Consider the following 24155-nt stretch of genomic DNA (forward strand, 5'->3'; position numbering starts at 1 on the left):
TGAGTTTTTGATGACCACCACCTTCTGCCTAACCTCAAAAGTTCCAAACCACAATACTAAGCTGCCCACTAACGTCTGTCCAGACTTGTCCTCTTCAGCTCCCAATGATTGACATTGTTTTCTTGTTTTTAACCCGCCCCTGTCATCACGTGCGTTAACGACAGCCCGCCCATCACTCAGTCGCCTCCTCTAATTGGCTGCTTACGACCGTGACATCAGAGGTCGATCAGCTGTTCGCAAAATCGGTTGTACAACAACAAAAGCTTCAGTTAGGAGGAAAGAAGAAGCCGACGGAAGAGAGCAGCAGAATAATTTAGCTCTCGTAAACAGCGTAATCACACAGAAGTTTATATTTACGCGAAGAGATCATATCTTTCTACCTCATTAACACTAAGGACATTACTTGAACTGGATATAAAGGGGCAAACTAAATAAAAAGTAAGTAACATTTTGATATCTAAATACTGTTGTGTGCGGGGCTTATTAGACATCTTATAGTTATTGACTATAGGTGTCTGTAATCTATCTTATTAATTCCTTTGTTTATTACATAAGAAAGCGTTGCTGGCCTGTGTGGCACGAAGGGGTTAAATAATGTGCCACTACAGGAGCTTTGCGAGTTTTGACACGGGAGCGCGCCGCATACCCGTAACTGTCTTTGTTTTTACTTTCCCCCTTTGTGTGAGTGTGACACACAAGGTGATGACGTATGCCGTTTGGGTGACGCGCTAAGATCCTCCCAGAGTGGGCGAGGCTTCTATATGTTTGTTGTGAAATTCTCCTTAGGTTAGCTGGAGTATCTCAACTGACGTTGTAGCCTGGGGTGTCAACAACATGAGAAGAAACCGGACCTATAACATGTTGCTTACACCTGGCTCTCTACTTTTTATAAGTATTTTGTATTTATATGGGGTGTAAACATGAGAAGAAACCGGACCTATACCATGTTACTTACACCTGGCTCTCTACTTTTTATAAGTATTTTGTAATTATATGGGGTGTAAACATGAGAAGAAACCGGACCTATAACATGTTGCTTACACCTGGCTCTCTACTTTTTATAAGTATTTTGTAATTATATGGGGTGTAAACATGAGAAGAAACCGGACCTATACCATGTTACTTACACCTGGCTCTCTACTTTTTTATGAGTATTTTGTATTTATATGAATGCGTGGCTTGGATATATCTATGTTGGAAGAAAGTTTGTAATATGTCCCATTGCATTCTATGTAACCCCTAACCGAGCTAGTTAATCTTAAAAACAGATTGAAACTTTTTTTTTTTTTTTAAATCACATAATTTGGCATACTCGATCATTATGCAAATCCCTTAGTGAGGTTGCCAATAATTTAATGTACCAATATTTGCTGAAGAGGTATGATGATAAATGTCATACAACGAATGTTAATTAACTCTAGATGCTATGTTTTCCTAGTTGTAACTGCTTGCATCTCATTACAAAGGCCCCTTTATTTAACCCTTTGATGACAGGGTTAATTTCTCTAAATCAGAACAACAATGATGGGGTCAGGGGGGTGTCCCTATGATGCTAGGCACGCGATCCCATCCTGGAAGCACCATTGGCTTCAGGACAACCAAACGGCTAGGACGTTCTATTCTGTCCTAACGGCGCTAAAGCACTGCGCGGTTAGGGCGGAATAGAACGTCATAATAGCTTTAAAAGTTTAACAAACTAATTATGATCCATGAACTATCTTTATAAATAAGTTCCTTAAATGGACATAAACCCACATTTTTTCTTTCAGCGAATCATGTCTGCCCGCCATTTGTTAATTCGACCCCATAGTGTTCATTGAGAAACATAATTTGAAAGTAGGTAATTCCCTTTCTTGTGTATTGTATGTTTTTATTATATGTTGTGTTTAGGGGATAATTACCACTTTTCCACTATACAGCAAATACGTTAAAGGGACAGTCTACACCCGTATTAACATTAGCCTATACCTTAGATCGTGTTCCGATTTTCAAAGCTCACCTCCTCTACCCTAATGAGTCTGCTTCACAAACGGAGGTATTCGAAATCAAAACTTTGCTTCTAATCGTTAAAAATGGCCAAAAAACTCCACCCATTCCCTTCTCCTCCTACTTTGAAATACCCTTCTCTTTGTATCTCATACTCGTTCACGTACAACCACCTACGTAATTACCGTGTAAACACGCATGCTCCTATTTACAGAAGTGATGTAGAGGAAGTCCGTCTGTGCTGCAGGAAAATAACTAAGCCGAGTGTTTTGGTTCCTCAGAAGGTGTGCATGCGCTAAACAACGAAAGCACAATCCTGTTTTTTAATCGGTGATCTAATTTTGATTGGAGTGTTTTAAAGTAGAGAGTCTATGATGTAGTTAATAGGCGGAGCTGGTCTGCCATTTATAACAATTAGAATCAGAGTTTTGATTACAAATAACTCTGTTTGTGAAGCAGACTCGTTACCGAAGAGGGGGTGAGTTAGGACAATCTGAACTTTATCTAACGTATTGGCTAATGTTAATATGGGTGTAGACTGTCCCTTTAAGCCCTGTTTCCTGTGGGGCATGTAATCACCTTTTTCCTTTGAAGCAAAACAGAATTTAAACCGTTGTTAGGATATTGTTGCTTTAACAGTGAACACCTGCATCTTAGAACATCTTGAGTCCTGTTGTTTGAAAGGCAGACACCCTTCTCTCGAATAAACCTTCTTGTGGTGCAGTGCTGAGATATGGCCTCTGGAAAGGTCCCCCCCCCTGTTCACACCATTAACAGCAAGGAATTGTCTTTGCTTCTAATCATTTCGTCGTTTCAGGTAACATTAAAGTGCCCACTGGAGGCTTCAGCCGGAGAGGTCCTTGAAAGTGTGAGTCTCTGACCTTCTGAAGAGAAGGACAAGCCAGTGTTGCTGCTATGAATTTCATGGGGGAATAATAATGAGTTAAAGGGACATGAAACCCACATTTTTTTTTTCTTTCATGTTTTAGAAAGCGCATGCAATTTTAAATAACTTTCCAATTTACATCTATTATCTAATTTGCTTCATCCTCTTGATATCTTTTGTTGAAAAGCATATCTAGATAGGCTTAGTAGCTGCTAATTGGTGGCTGCACATAGATGCCACATGTGATTGGCTCACCCATGTGCATTGCTATTTCTTAAACAAAGAATATCTGAAGAATGAAGCAAAATAATAGAAGTAAATTGGAATGTTTAAAATTGTATTCTCTATCTTAAAAATAAGACATTTTGGGGGTTTAATGTCCCTTTAATGCTATTATTCATTTTAGAGTATACAAATTTTGACAGTTATTGTGACAGGTGTCAAGTGATGTTTATCATTTTTGTTTTTTTTGTTTTTTGTTTACATTCTCTTGGGGGGGGGCTTGTGTAATTGCAGTTTAATTAGTATTAAATATCTAAAGCAGAGGCACATTGAACACCTCCTCCTTTTTTGGCTGTTCTGCCAGAAAACATTAATTATAGTCCTAGATATACTCAGGTACTATCCTATGGTCTTTCTTTTACACAGATGATTGTGTGCATTTAAAAATAATAACACTTTATTTAACAAATATGCGACAGAAAGGACAAAATACATTAATGAGGAATCTCAGAGATGGGTAAGATCACTATCACCTCTTAATCCATGAACTCCAAATTAAATGTCTGACAAATGTATTGAAAACAAAAAGGCCATGTGTGCAGGGGGGAAAGATAGTCTCGGTCTCAGGGGTCTATTTATACAGGTGCGGACAGACATGATCCGCTATACCGAACCATGTCTGCCGCACATCGATAAATGCCGACTGCATAAGCTGTCAGCATTTATCATTGCACCAGCAGTTCTTGTGAACTGCTGGTGCAAAACCGCCCCCTGCAGATTCGCGGCTAATCGGCTGCTAGCAGGCGGTGTCAATCAGCCCGATCGTACATGGACGGGCGAATTGCTATGCGCCGCCTCAGAGGCGGCGTATGAGTTTAGGAGCAGTGGTCTTAAGACTGCTGCTTCTTAACTCCTGTTTCCGGGGAGCCTGATAGACCCCTTAGTGTGTAGGGTTAATGAGAGACAGGGTTTATGTAAAACGGCACGCTTGCATCAAAATCTCATCAGAGTTCAGACATTCTATGCGCTCAAAGGCGACCTCCTGCCTGCGTACTGCTTTGATTCAACAAAATCAGACTATTTCTATCTCAATCCCTATGTTAAATATCATACACACATACCCATAGTTCACACTCCTAAGTCACACTTCAATTTTAGTTACTAGTCCTCCTACGGAGGTTATTCGGTATCAATAAATGTCTCACTACTTGTTAGTATGGAAACTCAGCAGAGGAATAGCATAATATAATCAGAAATGCTTATTCATGGTTCCTCACACAGAGGCTATTTTAGTATCAATAAGTCTTACATACAGAGATAAACTAGCGTACCAAGCCGAGACTATGTAACTGGAAGTCACAAATTAACTATGCAGTGTTACTATGTATCGTTAGCGGTATATTCTAACTGCAATTAGCCATTCGAGTACCACGCCAAACAATCCCCCCTGGCCATGCCCAACAACGCGTTTCTGTCACTAATACGTGACTGTTGTAATACTTTTTAATATTATAGCATTTTCTCTTGTTAAGTGTATCCAGTCCACGGATCATCCATTACTTATGGAATATATTCTCCTTCCCAACAGGAAGCTGCAAGAGTCCACCCACAGCAAAGCTGCTATATAGCTCCTCCCCTAACTGCCATATTCAGTCATTCTCTTGCAAGCCTCAACATAGATAGGAGGTCGTGAGAGTCTGTGGTGCTTTCTACTTAGTTTATTCTTCAATCAAAAGTTTGTTATTTTTAAATGGCACCGGAGTGTGCTGTTTATCTCAGGCAGTATTTGGAAGAAGAATCTGCCTGCGTTTTTCTATGATCTTAGCAGACGTAACTAAGATCCATTTGCTGTTCTCACACATTCTGAGGAGTGAGGTACTTCAGAGGGGGAATGGCGTGCAGGTTTTCCTGCAGATAAGGTATGTGCAGTAAAATATTTTTCTAGGAATGGAATTGACTAAGAAAATACTGCTGATACCGAAGTAATGTAAGTAAAGCCTTAAATGCAGCGATAGCGACTGGTATCAGGCTTATTAATAGAGATACATACTCTTATAAAAATGTGTTTTAAAACGTTTGCTGGCATGTTTAATCGTTTTTTAACGTACATTGGTGATAACACTGTAATGTTGGTATAGCCTTAAATGCAGTAAAAGCGACTGGTATCAGGCTTATTAATAGAGATACATACTCTTGTAAAAATGTGTTTTAAAACGTTTGCTGGCATGTTTAATCGTTTTTTAACATATGTTTCGTGATAAAACTTATTGGGGCCTAAGTTTTTTTCCACATGGCTGGCTTAAATTTTGCATAGAAACAGTTAACTGAAGCTTCCCACTGTTGGCTGTGGCAGTTTGTTGTGTCTGTTTTTAAAAACGTCTATGTCGTTTTTTTTAATTTTTTTATCTGTTTTTTGCATTAAGGGGTTAATCATCCATTTGCAAGTGGGTGCAATGCTCTGTTACCTTATTACATGTACTGTAAAAATTTCGTTTGTTTTACTGCCTTTTTTTTTTTTTTTCACTGTTTTTCAAATTTTGACAAAATTTGTTTCTCTTAAGGGCACAGTAACGTTTTATATATTTGCTTGTTAACTTGATTTAAAGTGTTTTCCAAGCTTACTAGTCTCATTATTAGTCTGTTCTAACATGTCTAACATAGAGGAAGCTTTGTGTTCATTATGTTTTAAAGCCATGGTGGAACCCCATCTTAGAATGTGTACCAGATGTACTGATTTCATGTTAAACAATAAAGATCATTTTTTGTCTTTAAAAACATTATCACCAGAGGATTCTATCGTGGGGGTAGTTATGCCGACTAACTCTCCCCACGTGTCAGACCTTTTGACTCCCGCTTTAGGGACTCGCGCTCAAATGGCGCCAAGTACATCAAGGGCACCCATAGCGTTTCTTTTACCAGGGGATTCTGTCGAGGGGAAAGTTATGCCGACTAACTCTCCCCACGTGTCAGACCCTTCGACTCCCGCTTCAGGGACTCACGCTTGAATGGCGCCAAGTACATCAAGGGCGCCCATAGCGTTTATTTTACAAGACATGGCAAAGGTGGTGAATAATATTCTGGCAGCAGTATTAGTCAGACTACCTGAAATTAAAGGAAAGCAGTTAGCTCTGGGGGTAGATACAGAGCATACAGACGCTTTAAGAACCATGTATGATACTACCTCACAATATGCTTAGTCTGTGGGTGATTTTTTTTTTTGACTCAGGGAAGATGATTTAACCTGATTCTGATATTTCTACATTTAAAATTTATGCTTGAGAACCTCCACTTGTTGCTCAGGGAGGCTTTGGCTGCTCTGAATGAATGTGTACAATCGCAGGGCCAGAGAAATTGTGTAGACTGGATAAATAATATGCAGTGCCGGTGTGTACTGATGTTTTTCCAATACCTAAAGAGGTTTACTAAAATGTTTTTTTAATAAGGAATGGGATAGACCAGGTATGCCGTTCTCTTCCCCTCCTATTTTTTAGAAGAATGTTTTCTAATAGTTACCACCACACGGGACTTCTGGCAGACAGTTCCTAAGGTGGAGAGAAGAGTTTCTACTCTAGCTAAGCGTACCACTACCTCTGACGAGGACAGTTGTGCTTTTTAGATCCAATGGATAAAAAATGTTTATTCAACAGGGTTTTATCCTGCAGCCCCTTGCATACATTGCTTCTGTCACTGCTGCTGCAGCGTTCTGGGTTGAGTCTCTTGATGAGGCTTTACAGTTAAGCGACTCCATTGGATGAATATATTTGACAAGCTTATGCTAGCCAATTCCTTTGTTTTCTGATGCCTTGTTCATTTGACTAGACTAACGGCTAAGAATTCTGTTTTTTACTATACTGGCGCGCAGAGCGCTATGGCTTATATCATGGTCAGCTGTCGTGACTTTAATAAATAAGCTACTTAACTTCCCTTCAAGGGGCAGACCCTATTCGGGCCTGGTTTGAAGGAGATTATTGCTTATATCACTGGAGGAAAAGGTCATGCCCTTCCTCAGGATAGGTCCAAATCAAGGGAAAAAAAGTCTAATTTTCGTGCCTTTTAAAAACTCCAGGGCAGGTGTGGCATCCTCTTCCTCTAAGGCAAAACAAGAGGGAATTTTTGCTCAGTCCAAGGCGGTCTGGAGACAATCGGACCTGGAACAAAGATAAGCAGGCCAAGGAGCCTGCTGCTGCCTCTAAGGCAGCATGAAGGAACGGACCCCTATCCGGTAACGGATCCTATAGGGGGCAGACTTTCATTCTTCGCCCAGGCGTGGGCAAGAGATGCCCAGGATCCCTAGGCATTGGAATTTATATCCCAGAGATATCTTCTGGATTTCAAAGATTCCCCCCCAAAAAAAGGGGAGATTTCGCCTTTCACAATTATCTGCAAACCAGATAAAGAAGGAGGCATTCTTACATTGTGTACGAGATCCATCCAGTTCCAAGAGAGGAACAGGGACAGAGTTTTTACTCAAATCTGTTTGTGGTTCCCAAGGAGAGGGAACCTTCAGACCTATTTTGAATCTAAAGATCTTAAACGAATTCCGTCATTTAAGATGGAAACTATTCGTACCATCTTAACTATGATCCAGGAGAGTCAATAGAGGACTACAATGGATTTGAATGATGCTTATCCTCACATTGTGATGCATAAAGATCATCATCGTTTTTCAGTTTTGCCTTTCTAGACAGGCATTACCAGTTTGTAGCTCTTTCCTTTGGGATATCTACAGCCCCAAGAATCTTTATGGAGGTTCTGGGGTCGCTTTGGCGGTCCTTAGACCGCGGAGCATAGAAGTGGCCCCTTATTTAGACGACATCCTGATACAGGCGTCAAACATCCAAATTGCCCAGTCTCATACGGACGTAGTACTGGCATTTCTGAGATCACATGGGTGGAAAGTGAACAAGGAAAGAGTTCTCTATCCCCAATCTCAAGGGTTTCCCTCCTAGGGACTCTGATAGATTCTGTAGAAATGAAAATTTACCTGACGGAGTCCAGGTTGTCAAAGTTTCTAAATTTCTGCCGTGTTTTTTCATCCCATCCGCGCCCTTCGGTGGCTCAGTACATGAATGAAATCGGCTTAATGGTAGCAGCAAGGGACATAGTACCGTTTGCACGTCTACATTTCAGACCGCTGCAACTATGCATGCTCAGTCAGAGGAACGGGGATTACACAGATTTGTCCCCCTGTTAAACCTGGACCAAGAGACCAGAGATTCTCTTCTCTGGTGACTATGTCGGGTCCATCTGTCCAAGGGTATGACCTTCCGCAGGTCAGATGGGACAATTGTTACAATAGATGCCAGCCTTTTAGGTTGGGATGCAGTCTGGAACTCCCTGAAGGCTCAGGGATAGTGGACTTAGGAGGAGACCCTCCTTCTAATAAATATTCTGGAAGTGGGAGTGATATTCCATGCTCTTCAGACTTGGCCTCAGTTAGCAACTCTGAGGTACATCATACTCAGTCGGACAATATACACGACTGTGGCTTACATCAGCCATCAAGGGGGAACAGAAGTTCCCTAGCGATGTTAGAAGTCTTACAATAATTCACTGGACAGAGACTCACTCTTGTCTATCAGCTATCCATATCCCAGGTGTTGAGAACTGGGAGGTGGATTTTCTAAGTCGTCAGACTTTTCTTCCGGGGGAGTGGGATTTCCTCCGGAGGTCAAGACCAAGCAGGAGAGGGCTTTGGTGTTTTTGACAGCGCCTGCGTAGCCACGCAGGACCTGGTATGCAGATCTGGTGGACATGTCATCCTTTCCATCACGGTCTCTGCTTCTGAGACAGGTCCCTCTACCTCAGGGTCCTTTCAACCATCTAAATAGAATCAATCTGAGATGGACTGCCTGGAGACTGAACGCTTGATGTTATCAAAGCATGGCTTCTCCGAGTCAGTCATTGATACCTTAATACAGACATGAAAGTCTGTCTCTAGGAAAATTGAACATAGATATGGTGTAAATATCTGATTGTTATGAATCCAAGGGTTACTCATGGAGTAAAGTCTGGATTCCCAGGATATTATCTTTTCTCCAAGATGTTTTTGAGAAAAGGGTTGTCAGCTAATTCCTTAAAAGGGGACAGATTTTTACTCTGTCTATTTTTTTGCATAAGCGTCTGGCAGGTATTCTAGACGTTCAGGCATTTGGTCAGGCTTTGGTTAGATCCAAGCCTGTGTTTAAAACTGTTGCTCCGCCATGGAGCTTAAACCTGATTCTTAAGGTTCTTCAAGAAGTTCCGTTTGAACCTTTTTTGTTCCATAGATATCAATCTTTATCTTGGAAAGTTCTTTTTGGGTAGCTAATTCCTCGACTCGTAGAGTCTCCAAGTTATCTGTGTTACAATGTGATTCTCCTTATCTGGTCCTTCGTACGGATAAGGTAGTCCTGCGTACCAACCTGGGTTTTTTCCTAAGGTGGTATCTAACAAGTACATCACTCAAGAGATAGTTGTTCCATGCTTGTATCCTAATCCTTCCTCAAAGAAGGAACGTCTATTACACAATATTGGACGTGGTTTGTGCTTTAAAGTTTTACTTACAAGCTACTATAGTTTTCATCAAACGTTCACCTTGTTTGTTGTCTATTCTGGACAGAGGAGAGGTCAAAAGACTTCAGCAGCCTCTCTGTCTTTTTGGTTAAAAAGCATAATTCATTTTGCTTATGAAACTGCTGGACAGCAGCCTCCTGAAGGGATTACAGCTCATTCTACTAGAGCTGTGGTTTTCACTTGGGCCTTTTTTAAATGTGGCTTCTGTTGAACAGATTTACAAGACGGAGTCTTGGTCTGCACTTCATACTTTTCAAATTTAACAAATTTGATACCTTGCTTCTTCGGAGGCTATTTTTGGGAGAAAGGGTTTTTTACAGGCAGTGGTAACTTCCGTTTAAGTACCTGCCTTGTCCCTCCCATCATCCGTGTACTTTAGCTTTGGTATTGGTATTCCATAAGTAATGGATGATCCGTGGACTGGATACACTTAACAAGAGAAAACATAATTTATGCTTACCTGATAAATTTATTTCTCTTGTAGTGTATCCAGTCCACGGCCCGCCCTGTCACTTTAAGGCAGGTAATTTTTTCATTTGAACTACAGTCACCACTGCACCCTATGGTTTTTCCTTTTTCTGCATGTTTTCGGTCGAATGACTGAATATGGCAGTTAGGGGAGGAGCTATATAGCAGCTTTGCTGTGGGTGGACTCTTGCAGCTTCCTGTTGGGAAGGAGAATATATTCCATAAGTAATGGATGATCCGTGGACTGGATACACTACAAGAGAAATAAATTTATCAGGTAAGCATAAATTATGTTTTCTTCTATCCAAATCACAAATTATTGTATAATTAGCATACATTTATTTAATGATAATTTGAGCAATAAACATATTTAAAAAAAAAAAAGTTAAAGGGATAGTCTAAACGATATTTACATGCATCTTAAAGGGACGGTTAACACCAGAATTTTTTTTGTTTTAAAAGATAGATAATCCCTTAATTACCAATTCCCCAGTTTTGCATAACCAACACAGTTTATTAATTATACACGTTTTACCTCTGTAATTACCTTGTATCTAAGCCTCAGCAGACTGCCCCCTTATTTCAGTTCGTTTGACAGACTTGCATTTTAGCCAATCAGAGCTGTCTCCATGGTAAAGTCACGTGCATGAGCTCAATGTTATCTATATGAAACACGTGAACTTATGCCCTCTAGTGGTGAAAAACTATCAAAATGCATTTAGATTAAGTAAATTGGAAAGTTGTTTAAAATTACATGCCCTATTTGAAATATGAAAGGTTTTTTTTTTGGACTTGACTGTACCTTTTAAATGAATTGTTGTACCAAATACACTGCACTCCATCCGGAACAACATAATGCAGGGCAAAAGTGAATAATGTATGGTAGGGAAACTCTTTATTCTGCTCTTTTAATATGGCCGCCAAACTCCTCCTCCCTCCTTGTGGGTCTGGTAGTAATCGCTCCCGGCAGTGCGGGTGACGTCAGAACTAATTAATTGCAGCTAAATGTTATACAGAGTGACTAGATTACATGAGACACGCGTTCAGACCCATTGTGCATGTGCAAAACTACGTGTCATCGATTTACAAGTGAGAGCCTTTTCATTGGACCAGGCGTGCCCCCTGATTGTCTAGGAGGAGTTATGCTGCCATCTTATAATGGCAGAATAACAAAGTATGGGGGTGTCCATGGTACAATAAATTAATATTTAATCCTGTGTAGACTGTCACTTTTTGTTATTTTAGCTTAATTTTGGTTAAAACATTAGCTGGGTGGTGAGTAAAAATCAGTAGGATGGTGCACCCATTAAAAAGTGCCAGAGGAGGACACTGGCTATTAATTTTGAAATATTTTTGTTTTATTGTTGAAGTTTAAACTGAATCTAACAGGAAGTATATGTTTGTGTACTACTGATTGGGACGAACAAGAAGGAAGACATCACAGTGCACGGCAGACCGCAAGTATACGCCCCCATTTGAGGCTGACCAGAATGGTGTGCTTGGAACGCATCTGTTGCTTAACACAGGAGGTTTTGAATGGTAGTGGGAGAGTGTTGGTAATAGAGGACTAAAGGGAATACTCGCTATACTATATAACAGGTGCCTACTTTGTTGCTTTGAATTGTGTACTACTGGTACTTAGCTATCTTTTGCTGATTGGCAGAAAGGGACAAAACCAACAGAAAAACATTGGTTTTGTCAGCACAGGAACAGCTATTTTAAAAAAAAAAAAAATTTTTATTTGTATATAATGGAGGAACATTTGGAGTACAATGCTCCTTAAAACACTGATTTATAAAAGAAAAGCATTGGTTAAATGAACGTGCTTGCTCATTACTTGTTCTTTAGCTCAGTGACCAAATGAATCCCCTGCTATATCTACTATCTCCATTTTCTGTCTGGTAATAATAAATCTTGGCATTGTTTTAGCTGGTTTGCTGTTGGAATATATTCTTCACTTGTTGGGTGGAAGTTATAAGATCATGTTACCCTGTTCCATCTTGCATGAACACCTTTAAAGTGAGCAGTACATTTGAAGGGAACAAGGTGAATTCTAGGATGACAGAGCTGGCATCATGATAATAGACTGATATTTTAGCAGTGTTTTCAATTTCAGGCATACTTGTGATTTTGAACAAAACCTTTTTTGACTATGTTATAAAGCAATTATCATTTTTCAGAAGTGCTAAAATTCTAGGTGCTTCCCAGGACTGTTGTGGCTGTGCCAAGTATAGCTGGTGGCAAAAGGTGGTCTTCTAATGTGGCAGTAAAGCGACCACTGTTCCTAGGTTTACATTTTAAATAACTATTAATTACTACTATTATTATTAAGTGTTACATTCTGTTTACAATGATGCTCTACCATCCAATTGCCAAAAAATGTGTTAAGGAACAAATTATTGTTGGTTGCGCAATGTAATATGCAGGAAAATGTGTTGCTATTAAGTCTTATTTCTTATGTATATATGTATATGCTAGTTGTAAATAACCATTTCTCCTTTTTTTCTCTTTCAGGTCTTGTTATAAAATTAATAAAAATTTTTGGCGTGTTACCTATTTTATTGAAGAACTCATTTATGCACTTTATCACTGCTTGTGCCACTTGGCTAAACCTGAGCCATCACTGTGACGTTTAAATCACATCTAAGGGACTGTGCCTTGCTCTAGAAATGTTCCAAAAGCTGAACAGTATGTTTTCTGGAAATGCCAGCAGTGTCTTGAGCCAAGAGCCTGAGTTCAGTGAAAAAGAAGATGACGATGAATGGGTTCTCATTGACTTTGTTGGTAAGAATTTAGTTTTAATAACCTACATTGTCTAAACATTTCCCATTGCAGGTGATTGAGGTAAAGTATTTTGCATAGTTTGTTCATTCTAAGTTTTGACAATTTAAATTAAACAAGTCTCCTGTGGCTCTGTGTTTGTCTAGTGAATGCTGGTTTCTGAGAGAGGTTTTTCTTTTTTTAAAGTCAATTCAGGTTAAGCTATATAACACAATCATGACTTTTTTTTTTTTTATTATTTGAAACCAGCCCAACATAGGGTTAGAATACAAGTAACATAGTAACATAGTAGATAAGGTTGAAAAAAGACTGAAGTCCATCGAGTTCAACCTATACAAATCTAAAATACTTACAAAAAGCTCCAGTTAAGCTTAAATAACCCCATTAAAATGTGACCCATTTAATACTAGCAATCATATCCATGAATTTTGTTTATATACAGAAATTTATCCAGACTATTTTTAAATGAATCTATGGTATTGGCATTCACTACCTCCTTTGGTAATGAGTTCCACAATTTTATTGCTCTTACAGTGAAAAAACGTTTCCGTTGCAGGAGATTAAATCTCCTTTCCTCCAACCTTAAATTATGACCTCTTGTCAGAAACAATTTTCTTGGAATAAAAAGAGCTTCTGCCATCTCTGTATATGGGCCTTGAATATATTTATATAAAGTAATCATGTCACCTCTCAAGCGCCTTTTTTCTAAAGAGAAAAGACCCAGTTTGGCTAGCCTCTCCTCATAGGTTAATTTCTCCAATCCCCTTGGAGTTAGCACGCTCATGATATTGCTAACTTGTGTGTGCATGACAAGTTGAAAGTAAACATGTATTGTTGAACTCAGCTCAATCTAAATTGCCATGAAGACCTCACATAAAGAGTTAGGGATAAAATTAAAATTGCACTAAACATAACATAAATTATTCATATGAATACTAAAAACTTTTTTATAAGGGTTAAGTTATGGTATAGGATAAGGTGTATATAACGTCTAAATATGTGTGTATTTATGTGCATTCAGACAATATGATAATGTTGAATGTATTGGTTAAAAACCAATGACACTCCTCTTAATATTAATTAAAGGAATTATATTTATTAATACACCTATTAGTAATTCACTAAGGTGCTGTGTAGTGAGGTAGAAATATATTTACTTTTATTTCCAGCACAAAAGTTGGACAGGATATTCCTTTAAGTACTAATTGGTATTAATAAATATTCATAAGACGGTTTCTGCCTTTTATAAATGTGCGAAACTGAATCCTACTTCTTGTATTATCATATACTGCCTATATGAATTGAGATGTTTATTCTCTTATTAATCTAAAACAAATTGTACTGCCTTTTATAAATGAGCAGATATGATTTGTGGGTCCAGATATCAACTAACCTAAATCATAGCAGATATAATTAAAGATACATTTCCTTTTCCTAAGAAAATATGATAAATAGAGCACCAGGAATACTATATACTACAACTATTCCTATAGGGTATATTGAGATGCTGGAATACAGAGGTACATATAATCCAATTGGTAGCATATCTAGGCAGTAAGATACGTTTTCCAATGTCCTACCAATTGGATATGTACCTCTATAAGTGTGTTGATCCTCCAGCAACTCAATATACTGTAGAGAGGTGGTTGTATTATTATTGCTTAAAAGGACATTAAACCCACATTTTTTCTTTCATGATCCAGATAGAAAATACAATTTTAAACAACATTCCAATTTACTTCTATTAGCCAATTTGCTTCATTCTTTAGATATCCTTTGTTGAAGAAATAGCAATGCACATGGGTCAGCCAATCACATGAGGCATCTATGTTCTGCCACCAATCAGCAGCTACTGAGCCTATCTCAAGTATATCAAGAGAATTAAGCAAATTAGATAATAGAAGTAATTTTGAATGTTTAAAATTATGTTTTCTATCTGAATCATGAAAGAAAAAAAATGGGTTTAATGTTCCTTTAAGCTCTATTTAACATATTTTCTTAGGAAAAGGAAATGTATATTTATTCCCTTCACCCAATCTGTGTGTGCGTGTGTATATATATATATATATTATACACATACATACATACATATCTTGTGGTAATTTGCTCATCGTATCGCTGGAAGGTATGGGGAGGTCCTACCCTGCAGAAAAAAATTAAAAAAACTTAATTTGGAAAAAAACTGTCTGCCAGTACTTAAGATGGTTGGGGAGGGATCAGGTAGGGATCCTGGGGTGGGAAGTGTCAGGTTGGAGGGTAATCTCTACACTAAAGCTAAAATTAACCTTACAAGCTACCTAATTAACCCCTTCACTGCCAGGAATAATAGAATTGTGGTGCGCAGCTGCAATTAGCGGCCTTCTAATTACCAAAAAGCAATGGCGAAGCCATATATGTCTGCTATTTCTGAACAAAGGGAATCCCAGTGAAGCTTTTACAATCATGTGTGCCGTGATTGCACAAGCAGTATCTAAATAATTTTACTGAGAAGCCCAAAGTTTGTAAAAAAGTTAACAATTTGTTTTATTTGATCGCATTTGGCGGTGAAATTGTGCCATGAAATATACCAAAATGGGCCTTGATCAATACCTTGGGTTGTTTATATAAATATATATATATATATATAGTTTTACGGTAAATAAAATAACCAAGGCTCTATTTCTGTTTAAATGAAGTGATAGCAAAAATGCTAGTGAATGTAAACTCAACAGTGTCGCTTATTGCCATATTATCACTCGCAACAATTTAGGTGGACCTTAATTCATCATTTTTTTGTGTGTGCTTGCTAATCCCAAATATATACCTTTTTTTTTCTCATTTTTGGAGCCGAGATTCCTCCACCAACCATTTTGTCCCTCTATTTGGAAATAATTGACAATAGCGATTGCCAATCCGTTTTTTTACCCTGTGGCGTTCAACCCCTTTTTTGCAACGTCTTGCACTTATTCTGCGCATGCGTTAGCTTCTAATACCCAGCTTCAGAAGTGATGCGTGTCCACGAGACGCAAATGCTCTATAAGACCCATTACTCTTGCAGGTACTGTATACCGCTAGTCACGGTGCCCCTGTCAGTACTGTATACCAATAATTGTATTCCCACTGCCTGCACTGTACACCACTGGTCGCGGTGGCCCTGTCAGCACTGTATGCCACTGCTCACGGTGCCCGTGAGATACATTCATTGAATACTATATTCTGCTTTGAGGAGGTCGGATGTTAACACATGCGCAGCCTGTCTATCCTATTTTCACGATTGCGCACAATAAGTATTTAGTTTTTTAAACGCATGCGCAGATTAAGTACAAATGTTTTTTCACGCATGCGCAAAGTAAGGGCATCACGGGTGCGCGCATCAGAGATACATATAGAGTAGGTGGGACCACTCTATACCTCACTCTCTGCAAAGCAAGGAAGTGCCTTATGGGAGGAGTTGTGGCTCAAAACGGAGAGAAGTTAGTGTATAAAATATATTATATATTTTTATTATTATTTTTTTTTAAAGTTGACGGTTTGAATCACCATGTATAATAGAAATATTAGGAGCCTTGAGTAGTTTGAAAATTGACATTCACTTTAATTATATCTGCTATGATTTAGGTTGGTTGATTTCTGGACCTAGAAATCATAGGCAGTATATGATAATACAAGAAGTAATTTTTAATTTTGGCTTCAGTTTTTGTTTTTAACAAGTGAATCACACAAGACACATCGATATATATGAAGGATATAAGTACTTAAAGGGGTATCCTGTCCAGCTTTTGTGCTGGAAATAAAAAGTATAATAATGTCACCATTGTACTCACCTCTTCCCTACAATCGGCTAGATTACGAGTTTTGCATTATAACGCTGCTTTTTCACTACCACTTGCAGATTTAGGAGCACCGCACACTTTTTTGGCCTTACCGCAAATCAACTTACGCAAATTACGTATAGTCTTTTTTCAATGGGATTGTAATAGCGCCGGTATTACAAGCTTGTCCTGGGATGACAAAAAGTGAGCGGTACACCCTATCCCGTCAAGATTCGTTACGCATTCTAAAGTCAGTAGTTATGAGTTTTACACTACAAAGCTATAGCATAAAACTCATAACTAAAGTGTTACAAAGTTCACTAACACCCATAAACTACCTATTAACCCCTAAAGGCCCTCCCGCATCACAAACACTAAAATCAAATTATTAACCCCTAATCTGCCGCTCCCGACATCGCTGCCACTAGAATAAAGATATTAACCCCTAAACCACTGCACTACCGCATCGCAAACACTAGTTAAATATTATTAACCCCTAATCTGCTGTCCCTAACATCGCCGTCACCTATCTACATTTATTAACCCCTAATCTGCCACCACCAAACGTCGCAGCCACTATACTAAAGTTATTAACCCCTAAGTCTAACCCTAACCCCCCCCAACTTAAATATAATTAAAATAAATCTAAATAAAACCTATTATCATTACCTAAATAATTTCTATTTAAAACTAAATACCTACCTGTAAAATAAACCCTAAGCTTGCTACAATATAACTAATAGTTACATTGTATCTAGCTTAGGGTTTATTTTTATTTTACAGGCAAGTTTGTATTTATTTTAACTACCGGTAGGTAGAATAGTTACTAAATAGTTATTAACTATTTAGTAACTACCTAGCTAAAATAAATACAAATTTACCTGTAGAATAAAACCTAACCTGCCTTACACTAACACCTAACCTTACACTACAATTAAATAAATTCACTAAATTAAATACAATTAACTAAATTCAATACAATTAGCTAAATTACAAAAAAAACAAAACACTAAATTACAGAAAATAAAAAACAAATTACAAGATCTTTAAACTAATTAAACCTAATCTAATAGCCCTATCAAAATAAAAAAGCCCACCCAAAATAAAAAAAACCTAGCCTAAACTAAACTACCAATAGCCCTTAAAGGGCCTTTTGCGGGGCATTGCCCCAAATAAATCATCTCTTTTACCTGAAAAAAAAATACAAGCAACCACCCCAACAGTAAAACCCATCACCCACACAACCAACCCCCCAAATAAAATCCTAACTAAAAAAAAAACTAATCTCCCCATTGCCCTGAAAAGGGCATTTGGGTGGGCATTGCCCTTAAGAGGGCATTTAGTTCTATTGCATCCCAAACCCCTAATCTAAAAATAAAAAACACCCAATACACCCTTAAAAAATCCTAACACTAACCCCCGAAGATCCACTTACAGTTTTGAAGAGCCGACATCCATCCTTAACAAAGCCGGGAGAAGTCTTTATCCAAGTGGCAAGAAGTACTCAACGAAGCCGGCAGAAGTGGTTCTCCAGACGGGCATAAGTTAATTTATTATTTTCTTTTTATTTCTGTAGTGTAGTGCCCCCCCCCTCCCTGTGATTGTAGGGACCCCACCCTCATTTATTTGTTTTCTGTAGTGTAGTGTCTCTTCCCTCCCTCCCTCTCCCTTCCAAACTTTTTTCTGCAGTGTAGGACCACTCCCACTCCCTCCCCCCTCCACCTCTGTGCCGCCCACCCGCCTCTCTTCTGCACCTCCCACCGCTACTGAAGGAGATTATTACAGACAGTGACCCAGGCCGTGTCACTATCTGTAACGATATGGCAATCTGCACTCATTTGGTAACGGAGCACCAATTGTGCTCCATTACCATATGAGGACAGATTGCCTGCATCTCAGGAACACCAGTCTCAGCTGTCACTTTACAGCTGAGGCTGCTGGAGCTTCCTGAAGCTGCTACTTGTATATATACGTTATGCAGTACGATGGGCTTCGTACTGCATGACGTATATATACGTTGTATTTGGTTAAGGGGTTAAGGAAACAAAACCACCAAAACAGTACAGCATTTTTATTTCATCCCATGTAAATCATTTCAGTTTAATGTTATAGACGTTATTATTAGTTGTGCTTGATATCCATTTATTATATAATGTTAATAAAATGTTCTTGTTTTTTTTTTTTATTGACTCCATTAAAGTGGATCCTTGCACTAGATTATCTGAAGAAGCCGCTATGTTTGAAGAGATACCTTCTGTTGATGAAACTCCGGTTCTGTCCTGCACAACTGCTTTTGAACGGTTGGGAAACCTCAGTGACTCCTGTTTTGTTCACTACAGCCCATACCAAATGGAGGAGAGCTGGTTCGTGACACCACCACCTTGTTTTACTGCAGGAGACTTGACTACTCTACAGGTGGAAACAAGCCCTTTAGAAAACCTCCTGATAGAGCATCCCAGCATGTCTGTATATGCTGTTCATAATCTCTGCCACAAAGAGGAGGCTGATTGTGAGTCTGAATTTCAGAGTTCTAATAGTTTAGGGTAAGTTTTGCTTCTTATCTTATTCATTCAAATGTAAACACATGTAATACTCTTGCTTGCATCAGAAAATATAAACGTCCTCCTGGTTGTGTAATTGGCATATGTCTGGCAAGATGATATGCACTTTTATACTAGTATGTTTCTATAGAGCTGTGGGAATTGCCCTTATCAGCTGGTGAGCCATATTTCCCTATAAATGAGTTGTGCACAAAGATGCACTTTCTGTTAGTTTCAAAAACAATTTCAATATCTTAAATTTAACCATTTGTGCAAACAAAAATGTAGTGCTCTTTTATATGCAAAATGTTGTTTTTGCTAGGTCTCCCTTTAATACAGTGTAGCAGCCATGTCCCTGTTGTAAGATTGGAGAAGAGTAGAGAATAATTTGTATGGAATAATGATCTAAGTAGACATCATGTGTTGCTCCTATTAAATTGTAGCAGATTTTCAGCATATTTATTATACAAATATACATTATACTGCCAAATTAATGTGGACCTATATGAGCTTCTTGGACATCCCATTCCAAAAGCATGGGAATTAATATGCAGCCCCCCCCCCCCCCCCTTTACAGCTACAACACTTACAAGATTTTAGAATCAGTCTTTGGGAATTTGTGGCCATTAAGCCAAAAGAACATTTGTGAGGTCAGGCACTGATGTTGGACAAGAAGGTCTGGCTCTTAAACTGTGTTCCCATTCATACTATAGGTATTCAGTAGGGTTGAGAGCAGAGTTCTGTAGAGGCCACTCTAGTTCCTCCACACCAAACTTGTCAAACCATGTCTTTATAGACCTCACTTGATCAGGGCCTTCACCAAACAAAGTTGGAAGCACCCAATTGTCTAAAATGTATTTGTATCTTGTAACATTAAGATAACCCTTCACTAGAACTAAGGGGCCCAGTCCAAACCCTGAAAAACAGCCCCAGACTACTATCCCCCCTCAACCAAACTTTACTGTAGGCACTATGCATTTGGTAGGTAGTGTTCTCCTGGCATCTATTACACCCAGATTCTTACATCAGACTGTCAGATAGTGAAGCATGATTTATTACTCCAGAGAACACGTTTCCACTGCTCCAGAGTCCAGTGGCGGCATTCTTTACACCACTTCAGCCGGCGCTTGGCATTACACATGTTGATATGAGGCTTGCGTTCAACTGCTCATCCATGGAAACCCATATATTAGAGCTCCTGACGCACACTTTGTGTGTTGATGTTGCTTTTAGTGGCAGTTGGGAACTCTGCAGTGAGTGATGCAACAGATAATAAGTTTGCATGGTCTACCACTTTGTGGCTGGGGTGTTGTTGCTTCTAGACACTTCCACTTAAGAATAATAGCACTTACAGTTGACCAGGACAGATTGAGTATCGCAGGCATTTCACAAACTGACTTGTGGCAAAAGGTGACATTCTATAACAGCGCAACATTTAAAGCTATTCAGTAAGACCCATTCTATTGCCAATGTTTGCTAATGGAGATTTCATGTGCTGATTGTAAGCTAGGAATGTGGCTGAAACACCTTAATAACTCAATCATTAGTAGTGGTGTCCACATACGTTTGACCATATAGTGTATTTTTATATGCATTATGAAGAAAACTATAGCATTATGTGATTTGTGATTAGCACTTTTTTATTTTGATAACAAGGGAGCCACTGAATTACCTCTCTTGGGTCTTGCTACCGTTTTTCATCTGGTAACAAAAGGTCTATGTCAAAAAAACAAACAAAAGTATTTTCACCAGGAAGTAAAATTGACTGCTGTTGCATCATGGCCTTGCTTTACTTATGATTTTCAATGTATTGGTTAGTTTTGGAAAACTAATGAATTGTCCCAATCCTGGTCCTGCTTTAATTATTTCTTTTTATTGCAGTGAGATCTCCTGTTTTTTCATGTAGTGTTCTGGCAGCTGAGCGAGCATGTGTGGCATGGTTGGTCTGTACGTGTGTAACCCTCCTCTGTTACACTGGCAGGGATAAAGTACCACGACCACATGGTTTGACAAATACTGAGTGCCATAACTACTAACAAGTGGTAATGGCTCCAGGTAAAATGCTACTTAAAGCCCCTGGGATGGTCTAAGGAAAGGGGTAAAAGCATGGTCACTTTCCTTCTTGTGGCACGTGCTTGCACAGCTGCTTATTAAATGCATCGGCTGCCCGGTGCTCAAATGGAGGCCGGTGCTCTCCTTCCCATCCTTTCCTCTTACTTTAGCACATTAAAGCGATAGATACTGTATGGTATTTTTTACCCTTATTGTGTTTAAATGATTTGTTTTGCCAGCTGCAGAGTATTATATGTATTGGAAATTACTCTTTTATATTTACTATTGCAACTTAAATAGCTTATTTTACATATTGAAACCACTACCTAAAATTAACTTTAAAATACCTAAGTATTGCCTTTGTGTCTAGAAAGAGTGAGATAAAATAATGAGAGCTGCTCTTTCTGCCGACGCAGTCCATTTCTATAGTTTTTGAGAACAATGGGTGATTGTTTCAATAAGTAAAAACAGCTATTTCAAATATTTTGTACTAGTCCTCTCTCTCTCTCTCTCTCTCTCTCTCTCTCGTTTCATTTACAGAGGTGCGCGTGCGAGGTCGGGTGGGTGCGCGTGGGATCAGCTGTGCGCTTTCTAAGGCCAAGTGTTTGTCTCTACTGCGCATGACGGCTTCAGACAAACACTTGGCCTTTTATAATATAGGATTTTTTGGTCATGGGTTGGGACTTGACAATGTCCTGATATATTTCACTTGGCATCAAACACTACATTAACACATTTCCATGTCTTTTTGAGTGATAGCTGTTTGGTTTATAAGTTTGATAATTGTCACTCTATATATACTGATTTTATTGACTATTGTAAAATTAATCAAATAATATATTTTTAATTTAAGGTTGGATGCTCCAAAAGAAAAGACTGTTCAACACGCACATTGCTATATTGCTGCTTTAGCAGCTCACATTAACTTTATAGAACAGACCAAGACATATCTCTCCTCAAAGTTGTCAAAGCGTCAATTTGAACGAAACCAGCTTAACCGAAAGAGCCTTCGACGCCAAAACCTTGTTCGAGGATGCCATCCCCGCCAGATCAAGCACAGTGGATTAGTTGTTCACCAGCCTTGCCAGCGCCAGTACAATTATTGAGGAAATATTTTAACCAAATTTCCGCCCATTATTTTCAAGACCTTGGAACTTGCTGACTGGGGCATCATGTATCCTGGCTTTGTAGAAGCTCATATGAGATAAATGCAGATCTCTTAACAGTAAATTTACGTTTCAGTCAATGTTTTCTTCTGTATTTTACTAGTACAATGGTAAAATTACAAGAATGTGTAAGCTGTGTACATGGGTAAACCAGCTATCTGTTTTCTACTTAAAAATATGTAGGATGATATCCGTAACCCTTTTTCATAAGGACCTAATATTTACTATGGACAAAATGGTCATACATACAAAACGCATAACACAAGGTCAAAAGAACAAAGTAAACATTCATCCCAGTTCTATTATGTTGTCTATTTGGGATTCTTTTGGCTATTAAGTCAATCTGCTTGGCAGGTTTGGTAATTATTTTATATATATATTGCATGTATGACTATTTTATACTGTAGTTATAATTTTATAATCTTCTTCTTGTGCTTATTGATTCATGAATCTCATTTATTTTGAAGACCACCTTAAGTTAATATATATTCATGTAACATTGCTAGAGAATGTAAATGCACTTAATGACTTGAGTCTTTAAGTAACATCCTGGAGAGTTAATTTTTACTTTAGTTATGTATAGGGGCATTTTACCTCTATTCGCTACCTTACATCTATCTCCTTTATGTGCCACGTACCATTCCTGCAATGCATGTTGACAAGTATAGGCCCTTGTTAATGGTTAGTTTTGAGTGAGCATGTCTAATTGCTCATGTTCAGTTTGGTAAAGTATAATTCATTTGATGAAAAGGTATTCTGTGTTAGCATCAAGAAACATAAACTCATTACATGCAAGAAAGCAATATACTTTCATTTTTATTATTTATTATAGGTTTTTTTTGTCAACTTTTTTTAATATCTTTCTATCTATCTATATATACACATATACACACACACACACACGCTCTCATTATTATATTATATTGTCCTGGGGAGATTTGGGTATTAGAAACATTTGGCAGTAGTATGCTTGTTTTAGAGCTTAATTTAAAAAAATATTTAGGCGGAAGTTGTCACATTATATGCTTGTGTGTGATATACAAAATACATCTTTGTGTGAAAGATCTAGTCAAATGCTTTTATGAAATTCGTATATGACAATGATGGCGAACCAAGGCACTCCAGTTGTTTCAGAACTACATTTCCCATTATGCTCAACTGGACTCCAGAGTGCCTAAGCATCATGTGAAATATACAGTGTAGTTCTGAAACATCTGGAGTGCCAAGAATTGCAACACACTGGGTCTTGCCTTATTTTTATATATACGTGTGTGTGTGTATATATATATATGTATATATATATGTATATGTATATGTGTATATATATATATATATATATATATATATATACACACAAAGATATGTTTTTGTGTGTATATATATATATATATATATATATATATATATATATATATATTTGTGTGTGTATTCCTCTTTGCTAGAGGAATGATAACATTACTAAAAGCTTGGCTTCTTACTCCTGTATCATTTCAATTAATTTACCCTGCGTTTAAATTGTATGGGTTTTTTTTTAATGAGACGCCTTATTTAAGAAAGCTGTTGTTGGCCTTTTATACTCAACTTAGATTTTTATACATTGTGTATATTAAACATACATAAAATTTAAAAATTGTGTGTAGTTAGTGTAAACTGGTAACCATTATTATTAGTATTATTTTACTAATTTGTGTATTTTCTATTTTACTGT

General features: G+C 38.2%; 1 protein-coding gene across 1 annotated transcript; it reads left to right on the plus strand.

Moving 5' to 3' along the window:
* Positions 1–222: 222 nt before the first annotated feature.
* TP53INP1 (tumor protein p53 inducible nuclear protein 1) lies at positions 223–23246 on the plus strand. The gene is made up of 4 exons (XM_053715213.1): positions 223–438; positions 12632–12901; positions 18890–19232; positions 22135–23246. The coding sequence occupies exons 2-4, from the start codon at positions 12787–12789 to the stop codon at positions 22385–22387; spliced, it is 711 nt and encodes a 236-aa protein (XP_053571188.1). The 5' UTR covers positions 223–438; positions 12632–12786; the 3' UTR covers positions 22388–23246.
* Positions 23247–24155: the final 909 nt, after the last annotated feature.

Source organism: Bombina bombina, chromosome 5 (genome assembly GCF_027579735.1).
Source record: "Bombina bombina isolate aBomBom1 chromosome 5, aBomBom1.pri, whole genome shotgun sequence".
Taxonomy (NCBI): Eukaryota; Metazoa; Chordata; class Amphibia; order Anura; family Bombinatoridae; genus Bombina; species Bombina bombina.